The 24,329-nt window shown below is 42.1% G+C and overlaps 1 protein-coding gene across 6 annotated transcripts in view; it reads left to right on the top strand.

The window, feature by feature from the left end:
* Window positions 1-24,281, top strand: part of LOC115130019 (hspb associated protein 1) — a 31,620-nt gene extending 7,339 nt beyond the window's left edge. For 5 of the 6 annotated variants that reach the window (XM_029660821.2, XM_029660813.2, XM_029660801.2 and 2 more), the window contains 6 exons: window positions 3,180-3,367; window positions 16,026-16,162; window positions 17,669-17,840; window positions 19,956-20,039; window positions 21,042-21,152; window positions 21,973-24,281. In XM_029660821.2, coding sequence (XP_029516681.1) covers window positions 3,180-3,367; window positions 16,026-16,162; window positions 17,669-17,840; window positions 19,956-20,039; window positions 21,042-21,152; window positions 21,973-22,617 — 1,337 coding nt within the window. In that variant the 3' untranslated portion in view covers window positions 22,618-24,281. The remainder of the gene's footprint in view (window positions 1-3,179; window positions 3,368-16,025; window positions 16,163-17,668; window positions 17,841-19,955; window positions 20,040-21,041; window positions 21,153-21,972) is intronic. The other variant, XM_029660806.2, reaches the window with a different exon arrangement.
* Window positions 24,282-24,329: the final 48 nt, after the last annotated feature.

Below are 24,329 nucleotides of genomic sequence, written 5' to 3'. Positions count from 1 at the left end.
TCAATTGAATTGACCACAGGTGGACTCCAACCAAGTTGTTGAAACATCTGAAGGATTATCAAAGGAAACAGGATGCACCTGAGCTCAATTTTGAGTCTCATAGCAAAGGGTCTAAATACTTATGTAAATAAGTTATTTTTATTTTTTATACATCTGCAACAAATTCTAAAAACCTGTTTTCACTTCGTCATTATGGGGTATTGTGTGTAGATTGATGAGGGGATTTATTTTCTCCATCTGTTTTAGAATAAGGTTGTAACGTAACCAATGTGGAAAACGTCAAGAGGTCTGAGTACTTTCCGTATGTACTGTGGGGTCTGAAATGATTGACACCCTTGTTAAAGATCAGCAATAATGACTGTGTAAAATAAATAATTAAAATACTGGGCTTTAACGTATGCCCCCAAAAAGTTGGGAATTACTTTATTTATACTAATACAATTGCTCAGATTTATTTTATTTTTTTCACCTTTATTTAACCAGGTAGGCAAGTTGAGAACAAGTTCTCATTTACAACTGCGACCTGGCCAAGATAAAAGCAAAGCAATGTGACACAAACAACAACAGAGTTACACATGGAGTAAACAAATGAAAAGTCTATATACAGTGTGTGCAAATGAAGTAAGATTAGGGGGTAAGGCAATAACTAGGCCATAGTGGCAAAATAATTACAATTTAGCAATTAAACACTGGAGTGATAGATGTGCAGAAGATGAATGTGTAAGTAGAGATACTGGGGTGCAAAGGGGCAAAAAATAAATAACAATATGGGGATGAGGTAGTTGGGTGGGCTATTTACAAGATGGCCTGTGTACAGGTGCAATGATCGGTATGCTGCTCTGACAGCTGATGCTTAAAGTTAGTGAGGGAGATATGACTCCAGCTTCATTTTTTTTTTTGCAATTCCATTCATTGGCAGCAGAGAACTGGAAGGAAAGGTGGCCAAAGTATGAGTTGGCTTTGGGGATGACCAGTGTAATATACCTGCTGGAGTGCGTGCTATGAGTGGGTGCTGCTATGCTGACCAGTGAGCTGAGATAAGGTGGGGCTTTACCTAGCAAAGACTTATCGATGACCTGGAACCAGTGCGTTTGGCGACGAATATGTAGCGAGGGCCAGCCAACGAGAGCATACAGGTCACAGTGGTGGGTAGTATGTGGGGCTTTGGTGACAAGACGAATGGCACTGTGATAGACTACATCCAATTTGCTGAGTAAAGTGTTTGAGGCTATTTTGTAAATGACATCGCCAAAGTAGTACATAGTCTATCGGTAAATAGCCCACCCAATTTTACCTACCTCATCCCCATACTGTTTATTTATTTACTTTTCTGCTCTTTTGCACACCAATATCTCTATCTGTACATGACCATCTGATCATTTATCACTCCAGTGTTAATCAGCAAAATTGTAATTATTCGCCTACCTCCTCATGCCTTTTGCACACAATGTATATAGACTCTCTTTTTTTTCTACTGTGTTATTGACTTGTTAATTGTTTACTCCATGTGTAACTCTGTGTTGTCTGTTCACACTGCTATGCTTTATCTTGGCCAGGTCGCAGTTGCAAATGAGAACTTGTTCTCAACTAGCCTACCTGGTTAAATAAAGGTTAAATAAATAAAAAATAAATAAATAAAAAGTCAAGGATTGGTAGGATAGTCAGTTTTACGAGGGTATGTTTGGCAGCATGAGTGAAAGATGCTTTGTTGCGAAATAGGAAGCTGATTCTAGATTTAATTTTGGATCGGAGATGCTTAATATGAGTCTGGAAGGAGAGTTTACAGTCTACCCAGACACCTAGGTATTTGTAGTTGTCCACATATTCTAAGTCAGAACCGTCCAGAGTAGTGATGCTAGATGTGCGGGCAGTGATCGGTTGAAGAGCATGCATTTAGTTTTACTTGCATTTAAGAGCAGTTGGAGGCCACGGAAGGAGTGTTGTATGGCATTGAAGCTTGTCTGGAGGTTTGTTAACACCGTGTCCAACAACTAATACTGTTTAACAAGTAATACTTTTTTTCTCAAAGGTAGGGGTAAAAATGATTGCCACCCCTAAAAATTCTTATAAATAAATTAGTCAAAATGTTAGTATTTGGTCCCATATTCCTAGCATGCAGTGATTTACATCAAGCTCTTGACTCTACAAACTTGTTGGATGCATTTGCAGTTAGTTTTGATTGTGTTTCAGAGTACTTTGTATCACCTCAGCTGCTGAGACTAACAACTTTAGGCAATGTACACTAAACTTTTTAGGCATTGTCATGAAGATATTCAACTCCACCAGTCATCATAATTGAAGTGCAGTCAGCCATTGAGCACTGTGCTATGCATCCTGCATGGCTATGTTGTTGTTAATATTTCTCCTTGACAAGTTGCCTCTTTGGGACCAAAGACCTTGTTGTTTACTGTTGTATATAACAATTTATGTTCATAAAGGTCAAATAAAATATGGTAGAAAACTGCAAATGTATGCCCATGTTTAGTTTAGTTCTGCTTTGGTGGTGATATATTGTGCCTTCCCAATGTTTTCAAGCCATTGTTAATGGCCTATTAGTCATTGTTCAGCTGCAGAACAGTTGACCTCAAGCTTCCTCCAGTCGTCTCTGGCAAGTTTTGCAGTTGGATATGGTCTTAAATAAAGCTCCATAAAAGTTGCTTTGTACATTTGGTAGCATAAATATTGCCCTTTGTCTGCCAGCCTTCAGTAGCCTATGTTAAAGAGATCATTTATTTCAAGGGCAACAATAGAGACTGTATCCTCCAATAATATGGAGCTGGGGTAATTTGACTGCTAAATCAATTACAGCTACATAATTTGTGACAACAGCAGACAAGGTATAATTTAACATGGTTGATTATACATTTGAATACCGCCACGTGGTACTGAAACATTGTTCAACCAGACTAAATCAAATTGAGAAGCCAATAGAGAATAGGCCTAGATGATTGAAATCAGGGTGTAAATAAAATGTCAAGTCTTTATAATAGTCTTTTGATTAAAAATGTTGTTTAGACATGGAATTTATTGATTTAATAGCTTAATTGAAGCGCATTACATGTTATCATGATTGTCTCTCTCTCCTCTGTCTGTCTTTCATTGTCTCTTTTCTATCACTCTCTTTGGCTTTCTCTCTCTCTCCCTCCAACTATCCCTCTATCCTTTTTTTTATGTCAAAGCACCTCTTTTTGAGACTCAATGCTCATATGTGGAGGCCAAACTGGAGGAGTTTCAGTCCTGGACAAAGGGTCAGACTGGTGCAGAAGATGTGGGGTGTTTCTCGAACTACCCCCTCTCTCTGTACTGGGCCTATGCAGACTACAAATACATTGCACTGCTGCTTCAAGAAAAGCCCTCCATGTTTGAGGTAACACACTCTGTTTGACACACACACACTTGTCATGACTGTTCGGGTCAGGTTACAGTGGATCACAGTCCTACAGAGACATCTCTCACCCCCGCAGTGGGGGAGAGAGATTGATGGGGGGGGGGTTATGACACCTCATGCTCATTGTAAACCATAAGGCAGTAGACAAATCCTTTGTCCTCTCAGTGTGGATGGTTAGAATGTATGGTGGGTCTATGGAGAATCTACCTCAGAACGGTAACGTGCAATAAATGGACTTTGGGACAATATATTTTAACAGCCAAATTGGTGGTAACAACGATAGATGGAATATGAAAATCAATGTCATTTTTGTAACAAAAAATTAAGACAACATTATAACAAACATTAACTTGAAGAGCTTTCATAATATGGACATGATGTTTACTTACTGTGCGTTTGTGTAGAAAATATCCAGATCAAAGAGCATGTTTTTGTAAAGATGAACTGTGAATTTTAGTTGTCTGAGATCAAAGTACATTGTGATACCTTGCTTCGTAACTAGATACGCCCCAGAGAACTTGCCATGAAGACGGAAACGCCCCTTTTTGCCCCGGGGGTATAAAACATGTGAGTTAACTTCTTGGTGACTGGGGGGCAGAATTGAGTAGCTTGGATGAATAAGGTGCCCAGAGTAAACGGCCTGCTACTCAGCCATAAAAGCTAACAAATGCATATAAATAGTATATTTGGATAGAAAACACTCTGACGTTTCTAAAACTGTTTGAATGATGTCTGTGAGTATAACAGAACTCATATGGCAGGCGAAAACCTGAACAATCCAACCAGGAACTGGGAAATCTGAGTTTGCTCGTTTTTCAACTCATTCCCTATTGAAGATACAGTGGGATATTGGTCATGTTGCACTTCCTAAGGCTTCCACTAGATGTCAACAGTCTTTAGAACTTTGTTTGAGGCTTCTACTGTGAAGTGGAGGCGAATGTGGGGATTGAGCCAGGTGTCTGGGAGATTGCCACGAGCTCGTGACGCGCGGTCATGTGAAAGTTAGCTTGCGTTCCATTGCTTTTCTACAGACACAGGAATTCTCCGGTTGGAACATTTATTATTATTTTCATTTTTTTGATTTTACTTTTCTCCCCAATTTTGTGGTATCCAATTGTTCGTAGTTACTATCTTGTCTCATCGCTACAACTCCCGTACGGGCTCGGGAGAGACGAAGGTCGAAAGCCATGCGTCCTCCGAAACCACTGCTTCAAAACCACCATAAAAAAGCCAGACAATGGTTTGCAACTGCACAAAGAGGGGATGGGGACAAAGATTGTACTTTTTGGAGAAATATCCTCTGGTCTGATAAAATAAAAATAGAACTGTTTGGCCATAATGACCATTGTTATGTTTGGAGGAAAAAGCACGGGGGTGGCAGCATCATGTTGTGGGGAGGCTTTGCTGCAGGAGGGACTGGTGCATTTAAAAAAATAGATGGCATCATGGGGAAGTAACATTATGTGGATATATTGAAGCAACATCTCAAGACATCAGTCAGGAAGTTCAAGCTTGGTCGCAAATGGGTCTTTCAAATGGATAACGACCCCAAGCATACTTCCAGAGTTGTGGCAAAATGGCTTTAGGACAACAAAGTCAAGGTATTGGAGTGGCCATCAAAGCCCTGACCTCAATCCTATAGAAAATGTGTGGGCAGAACTGAAAAAGTGTGTGCGAGCAAGGAGGCCTACAAACCTGACTCAGTTATGTCTGTTGTCTGTAGCTTGTGAGGTGTGGAAACACTTTGTTGCTTTTATGAATTTTGCCTTGCTGCTTTTTGTTCTATATTGCTCTGTCTGTATGCTACGTCTTGCTTGTCCTATGTTGCTCTGCGTGTGCTCACTGCTCAATGATATATTGTAATTGTCTATATTGTAATTGTTTTTAATAACCTGCCCAGGGACTGCGGTTGAAAATTAGCCGGCTGGCAAAAACCGTCACTTTTACTGAAACTTTGATTAATGTGCACTGTCCCTGTATAAATAAAATCAAACGTACACCAGCTCTGTCAGGGGGAATGGGCCAAAATTCACCCAATTTATTGTGGGAAGCTTGTGGAAAGCTACCCGAAACGTTTGAGAACAGTGTGTTGGCTGAACATCTCTCACGAAGCTTAATTTAAAGGCAATGCTACCAAATACTAATTGAGTGTAGGTAAACCTCTGACCCACTGGGAATGTGATGAGACATAAAAGCTAAAATACATCATTCTCTGTACTATTATTCTGACATTTCACACTCTTAAAATAGTGGTGATCCATCTGCATGGCTGATTAGCCGTCTTCAGAAGACCCCTCTCACAGAACGAGGGTAAGGAAACAGACTACTAAGAAAAAGGACATTGTGACATCTGGTGGACAATCAGAGACTTACACCCGCGACCGAAGTAGACGACCACCCTGAGAACGGGACGTCGGCCGAACGTCGCTCACTAAGCAGAACTCGGCCCACAAAGCTTTCTTTCTTTCTAAATCCCCATCTTGTGTAACACGTGTCAAATTGTGTTGGTCTGCTAGGGACCTGTTTCATTGTACTACGTTCTAATCAATAGCCTGGACTGTATGCTTGTGTATCTTTACATTATCATTTAGCTTGTGAGTAAATAAATCATCAACTCAATTGGTGTGGTACGGGAGGATTTAGTGAGACCCGGGTTTGTGCAGATTTACGAATTATGTGACATTCAGGATGAGACTGTAGAGGAAATTCATTCATTAGTGAAAGTTGTAAAATCCATATTCGGATATTCTGAGTTAATTTGGGAAACGGAAACTCATTAAACAAACTTTTCCCATGGTGCCCCAGGTTACTGAGTCATTGATTACCCGATTATTTTAATCACGTAATTATAAACCGTTAATTTTTCGATGAATAGCAGTCGTCACATTAATGATACGTTATAACACAATCTTTTATTTACCTTTATTTAACTAGGCAAGTCAGTTAACAAATTCTTATTTACAATGACGGCCTACACAGTGCTACACAGGGATGCTACACAGTGCACCTTTATCCTATAATCAAGGAAACCAAAAACATTTTTTTTGTATTTTATTTAACCTTTATTTATCCAGGAAGGGCTCATTGAGATTTAAAATCTATTTTTCAAGAGCGTCCTGGCCAAGATAGGCAGCACCAAGTCATTACAAAAATTATAGACCGACCTGAAAAACTACAAGAAATCTAGTAAAAACCTTTGAAATCACAAGAGTATAACAAAATTAAAAACATTGACAGGTCAGGGAATCGGCCTCAAAATCCTTCATCGGTGATTTAAAAACGCCAATCGGAACAAGTTCTTCCAGTTTAAAAGTATTTTGTAAGACGTTCCAAAACGATGGCGCAGAGTATATAAAAGCCCTTTTCCCAAAATCAGTTCAGACATTTGGAACCATCTTAATGTCTTAATTACATCAAAATGTGGGGCAGAACTGATACAGTAGTGCACAGAGAAAGCTCTGAACATAAAAAAAAATATTAGCTTGAGACGGTCATCATGACCGAAGAGAGTACCCACCACATATCTGAACAATAAAAATGCCCAAATAAAAAGGTAGTAAACCCAAAATGTAAATAAAAGTATACCAGTGACTGAGCCTACGAGTGACTAGAGAAGGCCAGCCAACCCTGGTATACAAAGTGCAGTGGTGCATAAGGGTTTTGCAGTTTAAAATAAATCTCATAGTGCCATGGTAAAGAGTGTCAATTGATCTCAAACACTGAGCGGAAGCATTCATATATAAAATATCCCCATAGTCTAGTAAAGGCATAAATGTAGCTGATATTAGCCTCCTGGCTTCAAATGAAAAACGGGCCTTATTCCTAAAATAAAATACAAATTTCAGCTTCAATTTTTTTGTAAGTTGTTAAATATGCAATTTAAAAGAGAGGCCGTCATCAATTAAAATTCCAAGATATTTATATGAGGTTACAACCTCAATCTCCGTGCCCTGACAGGTAGTAATAGGTGAAAGGTTCAGAGGTCTATGTCTTGCATGAGAACACCATTACTTTAGTCTGTATTGAGGATAAGCTTCAATTGACACAAGGTATGTTGAACAGTATAAAAAGCAGTTTGCATGTTCTGGAAAGCTTTTGTAAGAGACTAGGCACAACAGTAAATAACAGTATCATCAGCATAAAAATGAAGTTGTGCATTTTGGACATTTTTGTCTGAATCATTTATATAAATAGTGAATAAGAGAGGACCAAGTACAGAGCCTTTGGCACACCATTAAAGACAGACAATTTAACAGACATAAGCCCATCAAATTGAGTGCACTGAATTCTATTAGACAGATAGTTAGCAAACCATGCAACTGCATGCCCAAAAGACCTACACTCGACAATCTCTGCCTTAGTATAGCATGATCAACTGTATCAAAAGCCTTAGGGAGATCAACAAAAAGTGAGACACAGTGCTGTTTTTTGTCAAGGGCTTCAGTGATATCATTTAAAACCTTCATGGCTGCTGTAATTGTGCTATGCTTCTTCCTGAAGCCCGATTGGTACATTTGACAAAATAGAGTTAGTAAATATAAACTATTTTAGCTGTTCACTTACAAGGGTTTCAAGTATTTTCACCAGGGGTGACAGCTTTGAGATTGGCCTACAATTATTTAAAAGAGTTGGATCTCCCCCTTTTAAAAGCGGTAGGACAAATGCTGATATCCAGATATTTGGAATGTCAGTACATTCCAGGGTTAGATTGAACAGAGATGTAAATGGTTCAGCTATGAAATCAGCTGCCAGATTTAAAAAGCAGGGATCCAAAAGATCAGGACCTGCAGGCTTTCTCTGATCTAAGGATTTCAGGGCTTTATGTACTGTATCACCTGCACTGAGAATGGCAAAAAGCTAAAAGTTTGACCAGCTCTCACTGGTTCATCCACACAGGGTTGTACAGAGACAGATGACACTGAATCAAACAGCCTACCAGATGATACAAAGTGCTCATTGAAACAATTCAGCATTTCAGTTTTGTCATATACAGTGCCTTGCGAAAGTATTCGGCCCCCTTGAACTTTGCGACCTGTTGCCACATTTCAGGCTTCAAACATAAAGATATAAAACTGTATTTTTTTGTGAAGAATCAACAACAAGTGGGACACAATCATGAAGTGGAACGACATTTATTGGATATTTCAAACTTTTTTAACAAATCAAAAACTGAAAAATTGGGCGTGCAAAATTATTCAGCCCCTTTACTTTCAGTGCAGCAAACTCTCTCCAGAAGTTCAGTGAGGATCTCTGAATGATCCAATGTTGACCTAAATGACTAATGATGATAAATACAATCCACCTGTGTGTAATCAAGTCTCCGTATAAATGCACCTGCACTGTGATAGTATCAGAGGTCCGTTAAAAGCGCAGAGAGCATCAGGTGGCTTACTTTCACAAGGCACTGTATATATATAGCAACAGAGTCCTTCAAAACACATGACGGTAATTCATTAACATTACCAGACATAGACTTTGCCTTCCAAAACCTAAGGGTTATTCAGGTTATCAGTGGTAACAGACATAAAATATTCAGACTTGTCCTTCCTGAGAAGAAAATAACACTTGTTTCGTAACTGCCTAAATATAAGCCAATCAGCATCAGAACATGATTTCCTTGCTTTAGCCCAGGCTAGAATACGGTCGTGTATAATACAAGACAGCTCAGAAGAAAACCATGGATTATCCCGCCCTTTAACCCTGAACCTGCGGAATGGGGCATGTTTGTTTACTATTTGGAAAAAAAACATCATGAAAGAATTCAGGCAGTTTCCACATCAGGGATAAACTCAATCTGCTCCAGTCAAAATAAAACAAATCATGAAAGAAAGCCTGCTCATTAAAACACTTCAAATTTCTCTTACGAATAAAACGTGGGTTTGTCTTTGGAACCTTAGTAATCCTAAAAGCACAATGGTCACTTAAATCCTTACAAAAAACACCAACCGCAGAATATGTGTTGGATTGCAAGTTGTCATCCTGCAATTTGTCTGTGCCTGTGATTTCTTACATTGAATTGTAGGCATTTCTTGTTGTCACAAACATGTGTATAGGTGGCAGGGAAGTCAGGCGCAGGAGAATAAACTCGGTAAATGGAGTAATTTAATAAAACATAACTCCAAAACCATAAATACAAATGAAACAAATTGGGTACGAGGACCCGTCGCGCACCAAATACAAACACGAAACTGAAACAAGAAACAATCTCTGACAAAGATATGATGGGAAACAGAGGGTTAAATACACAACAGGTAATGAATGGGATTGAAACCAGGTGTGTAGGAAGACGAGACAAAACCAATGGAAAATAAAAAATGGATCAATGATGGCTAGAAGACCGGTTGACGTCGACTGCCGAGCACCACCTGAACAAGGAGAGGCATCGACTTCGGCAGAAGACGGCCCCACAAACCGCGGACCCAGCTTCCGGCAGGGCAGGCGGAGGGGCAGGTTTCGGGTCGAGAGCCAGACCCTGTCCCCTGGTGCAAACACCTGGGCCTCACTGCGGTGACGGTCTGCGCCAACTTTCCATGGAGCCAGCTGATACCCTAATACACATTGAAAGGGAGAAAGGTTAGTGGAGGAGTGGCATAGTGAGTTCTGGGCCATCTCTGCCCAGGGCATGAATTTCCCCCACTCCTCTGGCCGGTCCTGGCAATAAGACCGCAGAAACCTACCTACATCCTGATTAACTCTCCACCTGCCCATTACTCTCGGGGTGAAAACCTGAGGTAAGGCTGACCGAGACCTCCAGACATTCCATGAACGCCTTCCAGACCCTTGACGTGAGCTGGGGACCCTGATCAGACACAATATCCTCAGGCACCCCATAGTGCCGGAAGACGTGTGTAAACAGAGCCTCAGCAGTTTGTAAGGCCGTAGGGAGACCGGGCAAAGGGAGACGACAGGATTTAGAAAAACGATCCACAACGACCAGGATCGTGGTGTTACCCTGTGAAGGTGGAAGATCAGTTCTTGACGCACCCATCCCGTTAGCGGGATCATTTTCATCAACACCCGCTGAATTGCAGCACGCCAAATTCAAATTAAATTATTAAACATATTTAATTTTCATAAAATCACAAGTACAATATAGCAAAACACAGTTTAGCTTGTTGTTAATCCACCTGGCGTGTCAGATTTCAATACAGCTTTTCAGGGAAAGCATAACAAGCGTTTATGTAAGAACATCTCTCTCAGTAGACAAAATATTACAAACACCTAGCAGCCAAGTAGATTGGTCACGAAAGTCAGAAAAGCAATAGATTAAATCGCTTACCTTTGATCTTCGGATGTTTTCACTCACGAGACTCCCAGTTACACAATAAATGTTCCTTTTGTTCCATAAAGATTATTTTTATATCCAAAATACCTCCATTTGTTTGGCGCGTTATGTTCAGAAATCCACAGGCGCAAGCGGTCACGACATCGCAGACGAAAATTCCAAATAGTATCCGTAATGTCCACAGAAACATGTCAAATGTTTTTTATAATCAATCCTCAGGTTGTTTTTAAAATATATAATCGATAGTATATCAACCGGGACTGTCACTTTTTCAATAGGAGAGGGAAAGACCATGACTGCCCCACTCGCAAAACTCATGCGAACACCCAGCTTATCCACTGACGCAATGTTATCTTTCTCGCTCATTTTTCAAAATAAAAGCCTGAAACTATGTCTAAAGACTGTTGACACCTTGAGGAAGCGATAGGAAAATGAATCTGGTTGATACCCCTTTAAATGGAGCGAAGGCAGGCTATGGAACATGGAGCTTTCAAAATAGAAGCCACTTCCTGGTTTGATTTTCCTCTGGTTTTCGCCTGCAATATCAGTTATGTTATACTCACAGACAATATTTTGACCGTTTTGGAAACTTTAGTGTTTTCTATCCTAATCTGACAATTATATGTATATTCTGGTTTCTGGGCCTGAGAAATAGGCAGTTTGAAATGGGTACGTTTTTTAGCCAAAAACGAAAATCCTGCCCCCTACACTCAAGAAGTTAAGAAATTCACTGACAGATGTGACCACGGCCATTGTGGAACGGGTAAGGGTTGTAACTTACCTCTGGGCAGGTGTCTAGGAGCCTTGCTCTGGGCGCACACTGAGCAGGAGGAAACATAAATCCTCACGTCCTTAGCTAAAGTGGGCCACCAGTACCTCCCATCAAGACAGCGCACCGTCCGACCTATCCCAGGATGACCAGAGGAGGGTGACGTGTACTAAATGCCGTCTTCCACTCGTCTCCCTTCTTAATACGCACCAGATTGTACTCACTCCTGAGATCCGGTTTAGTGAAGAAGCGCGCCCCGTGCATTGACTCAATCGCCATAGTGATAAGAGGTAGCGTAACTATACCTCACCGTGATTTTATTGAGACCTCGATAATCAATGCACGGGCGCAAACCTTCATCCTTCACAAAAAAAGAAACTCGAGGAGACGGGAGAAATAGAGGGCTGAATGTACCCCTGATGCAGGGATTCAGAGACATATGTCTCCCTAGCCACCGTCGACGCTTGCGACTGGGGATACACGTGACTCCTGGGAAGTGCAGCGTCTGGGGGGGATGCACACTGTGGAGACCTGGTCTGGACTTTCCACCATAGTAGCACCAACGGAAACCCCTAAACACCTACCTGAACACTCTCGCGACCACCCTGTGAGAGCCCTCTGTGGCCACGAAACAGGGTTATGACAAGCTAACCAAAGTAGGCCTAGCACCACAGAATATGCAGGAGAATCAATAAGAAAAATACTAATATTTTCCCTGTGACCCTCCTGCGTTACCATACTCAAAGGAGCGGTGGCCTCCCTGATAAACCCTGACTCTAATGGTCGACTATCTAAGGAATGAACCGGGAAAGGCATATTTACAGGAACAATGGGAATCCCTAAACTATGAGCTAATCCTTTATTAATGAAATTCCCAGCCGCGCCTGAATCTACGCCTTATGCTGGGAACGCGGGGGAAATTCAGAAAAGGTAACAGAGACAAACATATGTGCAACAGAGGGCTCTGGATGAGAATGGTGCCTACTCACCTGGGGTGACACCAGAGTGCCCTGCCTGTCGCCTCGATACCCAGAGGAACCAACCCGGCACCGACCAGCAGTGTGACCTCTGTGGCCACATATGGTGCACGAGCGGGAACCCCCTCCGTTCTCCCTGTGCACCGCACCTCCCAGCTCCATAGGTATTGGAGAGGGTGTTCGGGAGGATGGAACAACCAGACCCCGATCTGGACGTCCGCGAGTAGCCAGCAGGTTGTCCAGCCGGATGGACAGGTCCACCAGCTGGTCGAAGGTGGTGTCTCTGCAAGCCAGCTCCCGACGGACATCCTCACGTAGACTACAGTAGTAATGGTTGATTAAGGCCCGGTTGCTCCATCTAGCTCCGGCAGCCAGGGTCCTAAACTCCAGTGAAAGCTCCTGGGTTCTCCTGTTCTCCTGCCTCAGTTGGTAGAGGCGCTCACCTGCCGCTCTGCCCTCAGGTGGGTGGTCGAATACTGTCCGGAAACAGCGGGTGAGCTCCTCAAAATCGTCCCACGCTGCATCTCCCCCTCCATACACAGCGCTGTGTCTCCCAGAGGTCCATATTCTGGACAATGCGATCTATGTCGACGCTCAGTTTGGAAATCATCGCTGTATGTTCCATGACGCGCTCCTCCACCTCCGGTATTGAGGTACCTTCTCCTGCTGACTTCATTGGTGGTCAGAGATTCTGTCACAAACGTGTGTATAGGTGGCAGGGAAGTCAGGTGCAGGAGAATAAACTCGGTAAATGGAGTAATTTAATAAAAGATAACTCCAAAACCATAAATACAAATTAAACCAATTGGGTACGAGGACACGTCGCGCACCAAATACAAACAACACGAAACTGAAACAAGAAACAATCTCTGACAAAGACATTATGGAAAACAGAGGGTTCAATACAGGTAATGAATGGGATTGAAACCAGGTGTGTAGGAAGACTAGACAAAATCAATGGAAAATGAAAAATGGATCAATGATGGCTAGAAGACCGGTTGACGTCGACTGCCGAGCACCACCTGAACAAGGAGAGGCATCGACTTCGGAAGAAATCGTGACAGTTGTCAATCACTTGTTTTACGATTGCCATGAATGATGGCTAACTTTGAGGGCAACTGAGGAGAGCACTCACAAATGAACATCTAATCAAATGGCTACCCAGACTATTTGCATTGCCTCCCCCCTTTTATGCCGCTGCTACTCTCTGCTGTTATCATCTATGCATAGTCACTTTAATAACTACATATTACCTTGACTAACCGGTGCCCCCGCACATTGACTCTGTACTGGTACATATATAGCTATTGTTATTTTACTGCTGCTCTTTAATTACTTGATACTTATTTCTTATTCCTATTTTTTTAAACTGCATTGTCGGTTAGGGGCTCGTAAGTAAGCATTTCACTGTAAGGTCTACACCTGTTGTATTCGGCGCATGTGACTAATAAAATTAGATTTGTTTAGTGCTAGACGGATTCAGGCCATGGGGCTAGTTCTATGGAGTGTTCACCTAGATCTGCCACCGCTCTGCTCAATTAAAGTCATTGTAACACATGGGCTGCTCTGTTTTGTTCAAAGCACTGACACACCTATGGGCTTTAAACTCAGTCAGTTCAGGTCAGGAGATATATTGAAAAAAAAATCATGGATTTTTTTTAAAAGCACTAGAATAATGGATGATTATCAAGTAATGACTTGAATTTTTTATTTATCAATAAACTGATCTAAAAGTGACTCCCACACCCTGACAATAAAATACACAATTGTTCATCTCAAACAGATGCATGAAAGTCATCTTTAATAAATTCCTTTGCTACATCGGCAAAACAGAAGCTAACTAAGCCTACAATGATATAGTAATTCAAATAAAACAACTTTTTTTGCCATTAGCAGGCCTTTTCTCTCTCTTTTTAATGATATCCTGTCGTGATGGCACAGACATTTTCTCTCTCTTTTTAATGATATCCTGTCGTGATGGCACAGACATTTTCTCTCTCTTTTTAATGATATCCTGTTGTGATGGCACAGACATTTTCTCTCTCTTTTTAACGATATCATGTCATGATGGCACAGACATTTTCTCTCTTTTTAATGATATCCTGTCGTGATGGCACAGACATTTTCTCTCTTTTTAATGATATCCTGTCGTGATGGCACAGACATTTTCTCTCTTTTTAATGATATCCTGTCGTGATGGCACAGACATTTTCTCTCTCTTTTTAATGATATCCTGTCGTGATGGCACAGACATTTTCTCTCTCTTTTTAATGATATCCTGTCGTGATGGCACAGACATTTTCTCTCTTTTTAATGATATCCTGTCGTGATGGCACAGACATTTTCTCTCTCTTTTTAATGATATCCTGTCGTGATGGCACAGACATTTTCTCTCTCTTTTTAATGATATCCTGTCGTGATGGCACAGACATTTTCTCTCTTTTTAATGATATCCTGTCGTGATGGCACAGACATTTTCTCTCTCTTTTTAATGATATCCTGTCATTTTCTCTCTCTTTTTAATGATATCCTGTCGTGATGGCACAGACATTTTCTCTCTTTTTAATGATATCCTGTCGTGATGGCACAGACATTTTCTCTCTCTTTTTAATGATATCCTGTCGTGATGGCACAGACATTTTCTCTCTCTTTTAATGATATCCTGTCGTGATGGCACAGACATTTTCTCTCTCTTTTTAATGATATCCTGTCGTGATGGCACAGACATTTTCAGTGGGACATTTCAATGGCAGCAGCTTTTTCTTTTTAGTCCTTGGGTACTAAAGGACTTGAAAGTTCACTCTAGTTCGAGCGGGCCACTCCATTCTTTCATTTTCCTTCAATGATGAAACATGTATATAGGGCAACCTGCATTTTTGACAGATCTGCTGAAATTCATGCCTTCGAGACAGGCAGACAGAGGCCTTTTTACATGATGAATAGCGCCATTTAAAAGTTGCTGAAAGTGAAGATTGCACAGTCTATCATTTACAGTTGCCTGAATATGGTAATGGGTTCATTATCCTGGGTGCTGGGCAGAATCCAAGTTTTTTTTACATTTGATTTTTTCCATGAAAAATGATTGACAGACTAAATGGTTTGATAAAGAGCCTACAGACAACAAACATATTGTTTCCTATACCGTAGTGTTTGTCCCAAATGGTACCCTATTCCCTATATAGTGCACAAATTTTGACCAGGGCACATAGGGGTCTGGTCAAAAGTAGTGCACTATATAGGGAATGGGGTGCCATTTGGGACGCAGATTTGTTGCCAATCATTACACTGTCTATTAAGCAACCGATGAGATGGGGAATGGGGTTTGCATTTTCACCTGTGTCTTGTGATAATGGAGGTTTGCCTCCAGAGGATGTATTGCTGCTATACCATAACATTGAAACTGCTCATGGCAGTTTGTCATGTTTGAATGGTTTGTCATATTTGTACCATGAATATGAATTGTGTTGTATACAATTACAGATATATATAAATGTTCGATTAGATGACAGCAGGAATTGATATGAGACTGTAGCAACTGCATGAATATATGTTTTATGATTGATAATTACAGTGTTAGTAATTGGAACTGTATTGTGTGCCTTACAGGACGTAGTGTGGTCTCAGTTTGGGTTCCCGGGTCGTAATGGGAGAGACAGCACACTGTGGATTGGTACTGAAGGTGCCAATACCCCGTGCCACCTGGACTCCTATGGGTATAACCTGGTACTACAGGTACAAGGAAGGTAATTATACGGGACTCCTATGGGTATAACCTGGTACTACAGGTACAAGGAAGGTAATTATATAGGACTCCTATGGGTATAACCTGGTACTAAAGGTACAAGGAAGGTATTTATACAGGACTCCTATGGGTATAACCTGGTACTACAGGTACAAGGAAGGTAATTATACGGGACTCCTATTGGTATAACCTGGTACTACAGGTACAAGGAAGGTAATTATATAGGACTCCTATGGGTATAACCTCGTATTACAGGTACAAGGAAGGTAATTATACAGAGTAGTATTGTGTTCAGTAGCACAAAGCGGGGGGGAAACACAGTGAAACAGAGCTGGATGAGCTGGACTTGTCCAATAAGAAGCATTGTTTTAGGTTTCTGTTGCAAATTGTTTTGCTCCAATGACTCCTAATGAACACAACCCAGTTTTACATACCTCACTATACCACACACTACTTTTCCCTTTCCGCTGAGCTGCTTGTAGTAGTGGTGCAGACGATGGATGTTTCCCCTTCACCAAGGGAATTGCACTATAGATTAAAATGAAACAATCTAACAGCATTATAGCTGAGAAGAAAGAAGTGCTGGAGGCAGACAATAGATTCAGCAAATCAACACAATGAGAACTGTAATGATCTACCAACCATTCAATGAGAACTGGCTCTGTACGGTAATGATCTACCAACCATTCGATGAGAACTGGCTTTGTACGGTAGTGATCTACCCACCATTCAATGAGAACTGGCTCTGTACGGTAACGATCTACCCACCATTCGATGAGAACTGGCTCTGTACAGTAATGATCTACCAACCATTCGATGAGAACTGGCTCTGTACGGTATTGATCTACCCACCATTTGTTCCCTCTAACTTTGAGGAAAGGATTTTAAAAACCTATGTTGGATGATAGAGAGGAGACGGATACTAGGAAGGGAAAGGGTGAGAGTCAGGGGGGGGTAAGGTAGTGAAAGGGGGAATGTGGGCAAGGGAGGGGGCTGAGAGGTGGTGGGGGGGTGACTTGGTGAGAGAGTCAGATTGTTCCACTGGCCCCTGAAAGATAAAGTCATTTTGCTTTGGCAATGTAAACATGTTTCCCATGCCAATAAAGCCATTTGGAGGGAGGGAGGCAGGCTCTTTAGAACAGAGAGACATTAGTTATCATGTGGAGCACTGAGTCTACGACAAAAGCAAAAAAGTTCACATTATGAAGATCACTCTATCCTTGTTTTGTTTAAATTGGCTGTTGAAACCTTTCACATTGAAGTGATGACCTAACCAACAAAGAACTCGCATGACATGATATTTTCAATATAGAGATGGATTGTATTGAACTATAGTTTCTTAAATTTCCTCAACTACATAGGGTGTAACCATTGTGGTGGCTTTGGGGATGATTGCTGTCCCTTTCAAATAAATATTCATTCATTATGAATCTAAACTGATCCTAGATCCTACATGAGCTGATCCTATATCAGCACTCCTACTCTGAGATGCCCTGTTGTGTTTTAGGAAGCGTTGGCACCTGTTCCCCCCTGCAGACACGAGTTGTCTGTACCCCAGCAGGATCCCCTATGAGGAGTCTAGTGTGTTCAGCCAGGTGGACGTGCTCCAACCAGACCTCCAGAGGTTCCCTGCTTTCAGACACGCCAGGGCCTACACAGTCACCCTGCAGCCTGGACAGGTACAACACATTGGACTAGTTTCCCGGATTAGTACAGATTAAGCCTAATCTGTACTAAAAAACTATCGCAATGGAGATTCTCCCTTGAGCATGCTTTTTAGTCTAGGACTAGGTTTAATCTTTTTCCAGGAAACCAGCCCAACAGGGGCAACATAAGTAACTCTCTCTACAAGTGTATCAAAGAGAATCCATTCAGCAAACACAAAATACATTGCTTCATTCATACATCAGATATTGATAGGTCTCTCTTGACATCAGATATTGATGCGTCTGTCTTGACATCAGATATTGATGCGTCTGTCTTGACATCAGATATTGATGCGTCTGTCTTGACATCAGATATTGATGCGTCTGTCTTGACATCAGATATTGATGCGTCTCTCTTTACATCAGATATTGATGCGTCTCTCTTGACATCAGATATTGATGCGTCTGTCTTGACATCAGATATTGATACATCAGATATCTGTCTTGACATCAGATATTGACATCAGATATCGATCGTCTCTCTTGACATCAGATATTGATGCGTCTCTCTTGACATCAGATATTGATGTCTCTCTTGACATCAGATATTCGTCTCTCTTGACATCAGATATTGATGTCTGCCTTGACATCAGATCTTGACATCAGATATTGATGCGTCTGTCTTGATCATATTGATACGTCGTCTGTCTTGACATCAGATATTGACATCAGATATTGATCGTCTGTCTTGACATCAGATATTGATGTCTGTCTTGACATCAGATATTGATGCACATCAGATATTGATACATCAGATATTGATACTGTCATCAGATGACATCAGATATTGATGCGTCTGTCTTGACATCAGATATTGATGCGTCTGTCTTGACATCAGATATTGATACGTCTGTCTTGACATCAGATATTGATGCGTCTGTCTTGACATCAGATATTGATACGTCTGTCTTGACATCAGATATTGATACGTCTGTCTTGACATCAGATATTGATGCGTCTCTCTTGACATCAGATATTGATGCGTCTCTCTTGACATCAGATATCGATGCGTCTCTCTTGACATCAGATATCGATGCGTCTCTCTTGACATCAGATATCGATGCGTCTCTCTTGACATCAGATATCGATGCGTCTCTCTTGACATCAGATATCGATGCGTCTGTCTTGACATCAGATATCGATGCGTCTGTCTTGACATCAGATATTGATGCGTCTGTCTTGACATCAGATATTGATGCGTCTGTCTTGACATCAGATATCGATGCGTCTGTCTTGACATCAGATATCGATGCGTCTGTCTTGACGTCAGATATTGATGCGTCTCTCTTGACATCAGATATTGATTCGTCTCTCTTGACATCAGATATTGATTCGTCTGTCTGTCTGTCTTGGCGTCAAATGAAACAAATATCATGCAGTCTTGAGTCAGAGCTTTGACATCAGATATTGATTCTGACATCAGAATTAAGAAACAAAGCATGCAGCAGTCAGAGCTTTGTAGACTGAATGAATTAAGACTGCAGTGGAACCAGGGGATCAATAAGGGCTGTTCACTTTAATAAAGACCAAATCCACATCATGAATGAGACAGAAGCACATGGGAGGGAGGATACAAGCTGCCATCTAATGGCTAGTCTCTCCCACTGTGTTAAATTAGGTGGCATTCAGTGCGAAAGAAATGGTGTGCAACTTTCAATTAAACGGAATCACTCTGTTCTGAATGACCAGTTGTAAAGCGGGGTTGGGTTGTAGGATAGGGAACGCTGTCAACATGCCCTTTTAATTAGTCACTCATTGTTTCAAGACGCACCCTGTCACACCCACCAAATGTACTTCCGTGTCTGTTCAAGAACGTTTTGGGGAAATGTGTCGTTCAGTACAAACCGCCATACGATGTAGTAAATGTTTTATCGAACTGATCACTCCTTCAGCTCTACTACTTATTGACTGGCTATGCTCTGCTCTCCCATCCCCTGGACTATGAGCTGTGCTGCTAGCAGATATTTATACATATTTTGGACTCCTTCAAAGTTTCTACTCTGTAATATGTTCCTTATCCGTATTCCTACTGATCACCTTGCATTTCTTCTGATGCGATCTGACCCTGTTGCCCTTCTGCTCCAATAGGTGCTGTTTGTCCCCAGACACTGGTGGCACTATGTGGAGTCTGTTGACCCCATCACCGTCAGTGTCAACTCCTGGATTGAGTTGGTATGTACAGTAAAGTCACCTCCAACTAAATGGTGTTAAGTATGTTTGTTTATGTGGAAATTGGACGTTTGAGAGGAGGGCCATAATTACAGTACAGCTTGATCAAGAGTTTCCCACCACTAGCTACCACTACCGCCCATAGGGCCATGGTCAAAATGAGTGCACTATCAAGGGAATAGGGTGTTATTCAGGACACAGCCACAGTGATGGATGTGAGGGGTGTTGAGGCTCTCTGATGCTGTGGGTTTCTGAGTAATGATCAGGCATCAGAGTAAAGATACCCCTGTCATAATGATTTGTGAGTTTGCATGTAGAGGAGCGGTGCGCTGCATAACACAGTCACATACAGGTAATTGCCAAAATAATGGAAACACTTGAGTAAATGAGGGAAACAAAGTATTTTGAAAGCAGGTACTTTCACACAGGTGTGGGTTAATTAAGTTCTGAGTTAATTAAGCAATTAATATCCCATCATGTTTAAGGTCATGTATAAAGATGCTGGGCAGGTCATTATTTTGGCTATCATGGCTATGCCCCCTTAGGATGACAATGCCCCCATCCACAGGGCACGAGTGGTCACTGAATGGTTTGATGAAAACCATATTCCACACTTATGAGAGATTCTGGAGCGGCGCCTGAGACAGCATTTTCAACCACCATCAACAAAACAATGATGGCATTTCTCGTGGAGGAATGGCGTCACACCCCCCAATCGAGTTCCAGACACTTGTAGAATCTATGCCAAGGTGCATCGAATCTGTTCTGGAGACTCGTGGTGGCCCAACACCCCATTAAGACACTTTGTTGATGTTTCCTTTATTTTGGAAGTTACCTGTATCTAGATCAGATGAATGTGTATTCAGGTAGTGTGTCACCTTCAATGCCTCCTTATAACTGTCTCTGAGACAAGGTCACAGACACAATCAATTATGCCTGCTGCACATAATGTCTTTATCAGCAACTTAATAGGAGTTTTTCTTTCTACTTCCTGATCTGATACAGGAAGTTGACGATGAGGCGAGAGTAGGCGAGGCCCTCACCAAAGCCATCGTCTGTGCTCTGAAGACGACACCCAGTAACGACAATGATGATGACTGGCTCAATCCCACTGAGGTACAGTATCCTGACACTAGCCTGAGTCCTAGATCTGACCGCATAAACAGATCTCGGACCAGGCTACCTTGACCCTGAGTTAACCTCTTCAAACTCAAGGTCTAAAGATTGGCAGTTCAGTTAGCATCGTCACAAGCCACAACAAACCCCTTGTACTGTGCAGAATCTGATGGCACATTTGCCGTGCACACTCAGGGTCATTCTGAGTGCAGTCCGACCATTTGTTCTCCTTATAAGAGCAGAGATCAGAAGGAGGAACTTGTTCTGGTGGGCTGAGGTCCAGAGAAAGAAAAAGTCCCAGGAATGCAGCATAGAACAACAGAGGAGATTCCAACCCCCCCAGATTGACCAATCTGTCTAGCTCCAGTTAGCATTTGAGTTGTTGACTGATCTTGTGCTGGAGAATACCTAGCCTAAAACCGGCCTTTTTAGTTAAGAAATGAAGAGCTCCACAGAGATGACAAAGCAGAGCATAGTGTGTGTGACTAGTTTTTAATTTTTAATTTAACTAGGCAAGTAAGTTAAGAACAAATTCTTATTTACAATGACGTCCTACTGGGGAATAGTGGGTTAACTGCCTTGTTCAGGAGCAGAACGACAGATTTTTACCTTGTCAGCTCGGGGATTCAATCCAGCAACCTTTCGGTTACTGGCCCAACACTCTAACCACTAGGCTACCCGCCTCCCCAAAGTTAAGAGACATAGTCCCTGTAAACACACAGTACTGACCATAGTCCCTGAGTAAAGCGGAGAATGACGAAACATTGGTTCGTTTCATAACGGTTGGGTTTATAGTTTCAACTTTTGTATTTTTCCAAAGGAGGGGTTGGTGGGACATGACGAGAACATGCAGTACCTGAACCTGGCTGTGGGGGCCTGTATGGAGAAGAGAGGGATAACAAGTCACCGTGACCAACAGACCCAGGACACCCCAGCATGTCCAAGGGCAAAACGTGACTCCAGGGGCCAAGCTAAGAACACCAACTCTTCATCACCACCAGCAGAGTGCCTTTCCTCCTCTTCCACACCATCCACCATGCCCTTCGGCCCTCACCTCATCCCCGTGGCCTGGAACCAGATCACCAACCAGGAAACTCCAGAGCAGAACCCCAAAAACCAAGACAGACCGTCACCATCCAGAGACTGTGACATAATCAGGTCTAGCAGCATAACCCAAAACACCCCTCCCAGACCTGTCAGTGGAAGTAGAGCCCAGCACCAGCATGGAGGGGAAGGCATGTCCAGCTCCGGTTCAGCCTCAGACCCCCTAGTGTTACCACGGCCAGGGTGCAGAGATGGAGGAAGGCCACCACCTGGGGACAGAGACCAGGGAAAGGGTGACAGAGCACACTGCCCCGTCTCCATCACCACCAATGACCTACTGCAGTGCCTGGTTCACCCTGAGGTCATTGCTAGAGTCTCTGAGCTACTGATGGAGAGAGTCCAGTCAGGGACAACACCATAGCTTCATAATCTACATTCCAACATTCATACGAGATTGAATGCCAAAATACATTGCTTCATTCTAAGTGCTAAGCTAGTAGGGATATTGAAACAAAGCCTAACAAGTAGATTGTACGTAACTTCCCTCAATTGTTAAAAATGGGGAAAGGAGTCATCATCAGTAAGTCTATAGAGTTTAACTGGGTTCAGTTGACTTTAACAGCTGAGGTAGTCAAGGTGGAGTATATCATGGTATTAATACCTCTGACACTGGCTCTTATTTCCCCTAATGCTGCTGGGAGTCTCTGGCTACATCCCAAATGGCACCTTGTTCCCTATATAGTGCACTACTATTGACCAGAACGGCTTGATGATTAGGCGAGAGTAGAATGGTCCTGGTCAAAAGTAGTGCACTATATAGGGAATAGGGTGCCATTTGGGACGCAAAGCCTCTGTGGAGTTAACAGTGACTCAGAAACCACTGAATGAACGGGCATGCTCTGCAGTGCCCACATGGGAAATCCTGCCTGGCTGATAGTTATTCCAAAGTGTCAGAGAAGGGAGAACGGAAAGACGTTTCACACTTTTCTATATTTTCTTACCCTTCTGCTCCTTCTTTTTCTACCCCATCTACACTGAGTGTACAACACATTATGAACACCTGCTCTTTCCATGACATAGACTGACCAGGTGAATCCAGGTGAAAGCTATGATCCCTTATTGATGTCACCTGTTCAATCCACTTGACACAAACCTGTTCTTGACACTGGTTTGTGTCAAGAACTGCAATGCTGCTGAGTTTTTAACCCTGAACGGTTTCCCGTTTGCATCAAGAATGGTCCAACCACCCAAAGGACATCCAGCCAACTTGACACAACTGTGGGAAGCATTGGAGTCAACATGAGCCAGCATCCCTGTGGAATGTTTTGAACACCTTGTAGAGTCCATGCCCCGACGAATTGAGTCTGTGCTAAGGGCAAAAGAGGTTGCAACTCAATATTAGGATGGTGTTCCTAATGTTTTATACACTCGGTGTATATGGTTTACTGTAGTATGTTATAGTCTTGGCGACTCCATGAGGTCAAATCCAAGTCAAGAGCATTTCTTCCATTCTTACCATGTTTGTAGTCTTGTGATATTAGACATTTATTTTCTACCCATGCCGAGCAAATAGCGCTCCAAAATAGCACTTAAAATTAAACTTTGTATAATCTTTGTAATAATAACAGTGATAACTAGTATTTCTCAGATGTCGGCTACATTTTCTGCCTTCCATTCCCCAGCTGGTAGGTTATGTTTGCGTCCCAAATTGCACCTTATTCTATATTTAGTGCACTCCTTTTTAGTGTTTTTTGGTATTTTATTGGCATCCCCTTTTAGCTGCTGCCAACCTGGAGCTTCCAGGGGCTACTCTTCCTCTTTAGACCAGGGCTCTGCCTTCCATTCCCCAGCTGGTACATTCTGTTTGTGTCCAAGGGCTCTGGTCTGAATAGGGTGCCAGTTGGGGTGAAGATGTTAGAAAGGCAGCCTGTTATGGTATTGTGATTAATGAATGCTGTCTAAGGAGTGATGATGTGTTATGTCCCAGTTACCAGGAAGTGATGTGTTATTTTTCTGTCTCTCTATAGTCCTGGGTCTGTGACAAGGGAAGGAAACCAAAGCTCTGAATGAATAAAGACTAGAAACATGTAAGCGCCACCAACAATGAGGTAGTCCTGCAAAAACGTAAGAGTA

This window comes from Oncorhynchus nerka, linkage group LG1, assembly GCF_034236695.1.
Source record: "Oncorhynchus nerka isolate Pitt River linkage group LG1, Oner_Uvic_2.0, whole genome shotgun sequence".
Lineage (NCBI taxonomy): Eukaryota > Metazoa > Chordata > Actinopteri > Salmoniformes > Salmonidae > Oncorhynchus > Oncorhynchus nerka.
Note: the sequence above shows the minus strand (reverse complement) of the source record. Positions and strands in the feature narration are given on the sequence as shown.